The 6624-nt window shown below is 45.9% G+C and overlaps 1 protein-coding gene across 1 annotated transcript; it reads left to right on the forward strand.

Annotated features, from left to right (window-relative positions):
- Window positions 1-151: 151 nt before the first annotated feature.
- LOC146590039 (myosin-8) lies at window positions 152-2620 on the forward strand (the record flags this gene model as incomplete). Its single annotated transcript, XM_085315227.1, has 5 exons — window positions 152-277; window positions 371-541; window positions 628-732; window positions 875-970; window positions 2358-2620. Coding segments are annotated over 5 exons (654 nt in total), but the record flags the coding sequence as incomplete, so codon positions are not given.
- Between the last annotated feature and the right edge of the window lie 4004 nt (window positions 2621-6624).

The raw sequence follows: 6624 nt of genomic DNA on the forward strand, positions 1-6624 counted from the left end.
GCTCAGCCAGGCATCATGTCCAGTTTGTAAACATGGCTCTAAAGCAGACTCCTCCATTAAAGACTGCGATAAATAGTATGCTTTACCTTTCAGTTCTTGAGGCAGGAGAGTTAGGCCTAATGGTAGAAATGATGCTTCTTCTGTTGCACAGAACACCAGCTTGATCAACAGCAAGAAGAAGCTGGAAACAGACATCATGCAAATTCAGGGAGAAATGGAGGAGACGATTCAGGAAGCCCGCAATGCTGAAGAGAAGGCCAAGAAGGCCATCACAGATGTGAGCCGGGGACTCCTTCCCTTGCTGGTGGTGGGTGGATTCTGCCCCAGTATGTCTCGCATCCCAAACTGGGGCTGCTCCTTTGCTCTCCAGGCGGCCATGATGGCAGAAGAGCTGAAGAAGGAGCAGGACACCAGCGCCCACCTGGAGAGGATGAAGAAGAACTTGGACCAGACAGTGAAGGACCTGCAGCACCGTCTGGATGAGGCTGAGCAGCTGGCACTGAAAGGAGGCAAGAAGCAAATCCAGAAGCTGGAGGCCAGGGTGCGTAGGGCTGCTGTTTGTGCATCAGGGAGCACGTCCCATGAGGCACCACCAGGGGAGCTCCAAGGCTGGGCTTCTCATTGCAGGTGAGAGAGCTGGAAGGGGAGGTTGATGCTGAGCAGAAGCGCAGCGCTGAAGCCGTGAAGGGTGTGCGCAAATAYGAGAGGAGAGTGAAGGAGCTGACCTACCAGGTAAGGCCTCAGGAGGCCTCTTTGTGCTGACACCCCCTGCTCCCAGGAAGCCAAAACATTTTAATGTGATTCCCAYRCGGAAATGTTAATTGTGGTGTGGGGAAAGCAATGTCCTCTCTTTCCTGCTTTCCAACTGCTCTAGTCTGAGGAAGACCGGAAGAATATTCTCAGGCTCCAGGAYCTGGTGGACAAGCTGCAAATGAAGGTGAAATCGTACAAGAGACAAGCTGAGGAGGCTGTAAGTACTGCACAAGTCAGGGCGAGMGTCACCTTCTGTGGTGCAGCAGTGTCACTGAGATCAGTATGAAGACCAGCACCACTGGTCAGCAGCTCAGGCTTTAGGGTCTTTGTGGTGCTGAGAAATCGCCCTGGCACATGGTCACCTGACCTGGAAGAAAGTCAGCAGGCAAATGGTAAGGGCAAGTGCAGGGTGCCGATACATGAGGGATACGACATCCATGTCARTTGTCACAATCAAATCAACAACACAGGGGACACMACATGTAGAGTGTTGTCTCAACTAGAAGGCATCTGGAAAGCATAGCATTCCAATAGCCTTCTACAAGCCAACCTTTTCTCAAACAGCAGCCTCCAATTTTTGCCCACTCTGAAGTCCTTGCTTTCTCTTTCAACTCTGTGCTTTTGAAAGGAGAAGTTTTTTGAAAGTTAGCTGATGGAAAAGAAGCAAAGGGRAAGGAAACAGCAAGGGAAAACCTACCAACAGCCTAGATATTCCTTTCTTTCACATTTAGCTGGAGAAAGTGAATGAACAGAGTGCCGTACAGGCAACATWTATAAAGGGCTTTGTGAAATGTGCAGYTTCTGCAYGGCATCCTTTGGCAATGCTTCTGTGAGCGCTTGCACTTCRGAGGGGAAAAAGCGTCTCTCTGAGGGCAAAGAGGGAATAATTCCTGTCAGCTCTCKTGAAATCTTGGCCTGGGAACTGAGGTGCAGAAGCATGAGAAATCCTGCTGATTGACCTTGTGCTCTCCCACCACAAGGAACTCCTCCTTCTGGAGACTGTTAGGGAAATTTTGTCACAGCAAAGACAGGAGGGGCTGAAGGGGACTCGCAGGACATACAGTACTSGCCACAGGGTTTAGCCTGGTGTGACGAGGCCTTGCTGCCTTCTGGGCGTGCTGCACTCAGGGGTGAACTGAGGCATGTTCTGCAGCCCATCTTGCACACGAGTTCAGACTGAACAATGCCAAGGGTCACCTCCACTGACTGAGAGGTTGATGAATCTCTGCCACTGGTCAGAAGCACGGGTCTTCGGGGCCTTTATCAACCTGATTTCTTGGGTACCAAGTAATGGRAGACTGAGCACAGAAGTGCCAGGGCCAAGTGAGGAACTAYGTCCTTGGCTGTGACACACTGCCAGCGTAGTTTRTCACAGTGGGCTTCTGAGTAAGGGAGGATTGRGAAGTCTRTGTGAGGCTCATGGGTAAGCAGTGGTAGGTGGGGGGCAGAGGGTCGGGGCCTTCCCCTTCTCCTCTGGAAGCAACAGGCTGTTGGGACCCTGGAGCCTTCCCCCACCAGGGAACAGCTGCAGCCCCTCAAGTCCCAGTGGCAGAAGAGCCCTTCTGCCCTGGGCTCTTCACCACCACCTCCCTCTTCCCCTACAGGAGGAGCTGTCCAATGTCAACCTCTCCAAATTCCGCAAGATCCAGCACGAGCTGGAGGAAGCTGAGGARCGGGCTGACATTGCAGAGTCRCAGGTCAACAAGCTCCGAGYCAAGAGCCGGGAGTTTCACAGCAAGAAGATAGAAGAGGAAGAATGAGGATGTCAGGGGGCARYRAAGTGACGGGGAGGGTGCACAAAATGTGAAACCCTCTGTCACCTTCTTTTGTAATTAGTCTTTGTAACCACCCCAGTGTCTAGAGAATAAAGGTCATAGATTCCTTTGCTTGCCTGCCATGAGTATCTACTGTGTTTTTCCTCTGTCTTTTTTCTTTCCTTCCCACCCTGCTTAGCTTTTAGATCTCATTTTGCATTGAATAGTGCTGAAAGGTTAGTTAATTGTCTCCGTTAGCTGTCAGTTATGTCATACATATTTTTTTATATGTATATAAATCAAGTAAATCGTGCTTAATCATGCAATAGGTGAAAGTATATGTCGTAATGTACTTTTCTTGCTATAGGAAAGGCTTAGAGGTTTAGATCTGGTTTAGAGGAGACACAGCACCGCTGTGGCATTTCCATGGTGCTGCACAATCATTCAGTCTTTCTTACCCTGGACTGCCTGCTACTACTTTTAGCTACAGCTCATGGCTCCACCACTGCATAGAGGTGCTGTTCTCTTCATGAGGCCACATGCTGTAATGTTTTGGGGCAGAAGAGGAGAGAAAGTGAGGTACTGGCAAATACTTTTTCCTTCATTCAGACTGCGTTCTGAACAGAAGAGGCTTGCTGAACTGTCCAGCTGCGAATTCTCTTGTGCTCTATTATCTATCTCAGCTGAAGTACTCTGACATTGCATGCTGTRTCTGGTTCAGGTATAAGATACATAGACAGCACCAAAGTGGGTTAAAACTTAGACATGCAGAGAGACATCTGCCTCAGCTGATACTTTCACAACACGAACAAGTGTATGCTTCSAAGTAACTTCTGTTCCTTRTTTTCAGGAAGACCAGACAATCTTGCAGGATTTTCTGCTTTGGCTTACACACTGTGAGCTCTAATTTACATCTTTCCCTTTTGACTGGTTAGATCTGAATCAACATCAGCTTTTGGGCAGAACTTCTGCTTATAGTTCTTGTATACCTACATTACAAAACTGCATTTTTCAGCTATCTCCCAAATACTTATGCTCTTTATATTACATTAGAAACAGGGCAAAGAATAGAAATGGAAATTAAAGAGAGAGAAATTCAGGAAGATAATGCCTGAGAGTGATTTGTTCCATTTTGGCCTACCTACTCTTCTTTCTCAAAACAGCATCTGGTATTTGCCCCTACTGCACCTCAGCACTTTCAAGTTGTGAGGAAGTGATACAGTTGTCAACATAGACACTGTGAGGTGTGAGATCTGATTTTTGGTGGCCTCTCTCCARGGGAGATTTGTGGAGGGCTGGATAAGTTTATGTTTTGTACGCAGTTGAAAAAAGCTGTTCTTCAGGCCAGTTTTAAGTTTGCTTTGGTAATTTTATTAGATAGGAGGATGGTGAAAAGATGTCCTCTTGTACTAAAAGTGGAGGAGATTGGTTGACAGTTCTGTGACAGTTACTGTAAATAAGATAACTCTCCCCAAAAGTTGAGTCTCCTGCCCCCAGAAGCTCTACCACTCCTAYGGGCATCTTTCTTTCTGATGTGGTCCTTTCCTTAGTGGTAGCTTAGATAGCTGAGCCTGGACCATGAGTTCTCTTTGTAGCCTATGATAAGATGGGTAAGTGAGAATATAAAAGGCATCTGCAGTAGCTCATTAGTGAAAGAGAAACACTGAAGGGTTTGTTAGCAGGTGGCATTTCAAGTCTAGCCTACTGGTTTTCCCTTCAAAGTATACAGACATAGCAATGAGGAAGCTGGGTAGCTGAACAGGTTGGTTCTGGGCCTGACCAGAGCTCAGAACGAACAAGCAACTTTGGACCTTGGCTAAAACACAACAATGTCCAGTCTCAACCTCTGCCTGTTGGGGCAAGGCTCTCAAGGCTGGGGCTCACTGTTGCAGCCATGGCCACTGAGTTCCCAGTGAGTACTGGGTCAACTCAGCACCTGTAGCACTTTCTGGGAAAGGTGAATATGAATGGAGATGAGGACAGATAGTTTGTGTTATTTCCAAGGGAGAGTTTGCTTAAATTCAAGTCAGCCTTATCTCTGAACCAACACAGACTTCTTTGAAAGGGTAAACAAGCATGTGGATGGGGAGATCCAGTTGATATAACCCACAGCGATTTCCAAAACCTTTCAGTGAGGTACTCCATCAAAGGCTTTTACAGAAACAATGCAGCCATGGGATAAGAAAGAATGTCCTCACTCAGATAAATAATTATCAAAAGGAGAAGCATTATCTCTGTTGGGGATGAGGACTTTTGTTGTTAAGCTATTGATAAAGCAAGCTGAAAAGGAGTTGAACCGGAAGGTACAAAACATTTCCCAGTGGAATACTACTATTCTAGGCAGTAAGGACACTGATGGCAAACTGCTGAAGGATTTCCATGAGACTGAGTAAATGGACATTAAAATAGCATTAAAAATTCCATATAGATAAACACAAAATGATACACTCTCAGGAATATAATCCATATTCACATATAAAATGGTGGGCTCTGAGCTGACTGTTACCAGTAGGAGCAAGATCTTCCACCTGTGATGGATAATTGCAAGAAAACATCAACACAGTTGTCAGCAGCGGTAGGAAAAGAGAAAAGAAAAAGAAGAAAATTGAACCTGCAAGTAAATATCATGAATGAACAAAACAGAGAGGACTATTGTTCCACTATATAGATTTAAGTTGTGATGACATTTTAATATTATGGGGAGCCAGATTCAGGAAATAGAAAACATTCCAAAGGCAATAAAGTTGATCAAAGATATAGAGCAGCTTCTTCATTAGGACCAATTCAACAAACCCTGAGAGTTAAGACAGGAGAAAAGACAGCTGAGTAGGGATACAAAAGAGATCTATAAAACTGGCAGTAGTATGGAGATGTTAACAGTTCTAACTGTATTTTGCAATAAAAGAACAGGAAAGTGTGGAGGGTGGAAGGCAGGGCGCGGTGCATATGTGAAAAGCAAATAAAACTACCTGAAGACAAGTTCAAAAACACGAAGAGGTGTGGATTCTTCATACAGTAGGTGGCTAAGCTTCATTGCACATTACTAAGGGATTACAGAGATTCAGAAGGAACCTGCACTTGTTCATGGTGAATTACCATGAATGAACTACGAGACATTATCAAGCACATAGAAATCCTTCCTGTAACACAAAGGCCCAGAGCTATACAGAAAGACAGAATTTCAGAGTGTACTTGAGGGAAGTATCATGCATGCTGTCTCTTTCATGTAGTTCAGTTAAGGAATAAGCATTTGTTGAGAAAGGGAGGACAGCCCTCCCACCCCCACCCCAGTCCATTTTTGTGACAAAAAAATGATGCTGCCAGTCAGAACGTGCCACTGAATCAAACCCTCTAGGATGCAAATGCATGGTTTGGGAGGTGGAGGGAGGTCTCTATGTTGAGTTCACAAGCTTATGCTCTGCATAGTTGTCTCTTTGGATGCCCACCTCCTACTCAGATGCTGCTCAAAAGGCATTTGGGCACTTGGGCTGTAGCTGTGACTGATTAGCCTTGAGAACACATCCTGCAGCAGAAAGTTGTGCAGAAGTAGCAACCATCACCTGCTCAGAGGTAGCCATTTCCTAGCTGTGGCATGCAAACTATGCCTATGATCAAGCCTCAGGCYGGTTGCCTGATAGCTTTGGAATATGATTCACCTACAAAGTTTTCAAAGGAAGGCTTACTACAGCTTTTGGATTTCCTTTAGAAGTGCTGAGGGTTGACAGTGCTCTCTTGATCTACATGTGCAGACACCTCTGCCACAGTACAAGCTTTGCTTCCAGAGAGATGCTCACACTGCTGCATGCTTCCAGCTGACAGCTCCATGGCTGTACACCTAGGACTGAATTATCAAAATGAATCTTACCTTATTTGGCTCAGGGTACAATGTCACCAACACACCAGCACTTGTGAGGCTGTACTGCTGTCAGTAGTGAGTATGGGAAGCAGAAAGCCAGGGTAGTCTGTGACTGCCATCTAAAAAGGGAATGAGAGAGCACTCTTCAGGAATAGATCTCAATTTTCAACCACAAACAGCTTAACAAAGCCAGCTGACACTTAGCGGTGATTCCAGCATACTTTTCTTCCCATGACATGTTAGAAGGCTCCCAATGCTTCC

The sequence above is a fragment of the Rhea americana genome, unplaced genomic scaffold (assembly GCF_003343005.1).
Source record: "Rhea americana isolate MKP2758 unplaced genomic scaffold, rheAme1 scaffold_422, whole genome shotgun sequence".
In the NCBI taxonomy this organism is placed as follows: Eukaryota; Metazoa; Chordata; class Aves; order Rheiformes; family Rheidae; genus Rhea; species Rhea americana.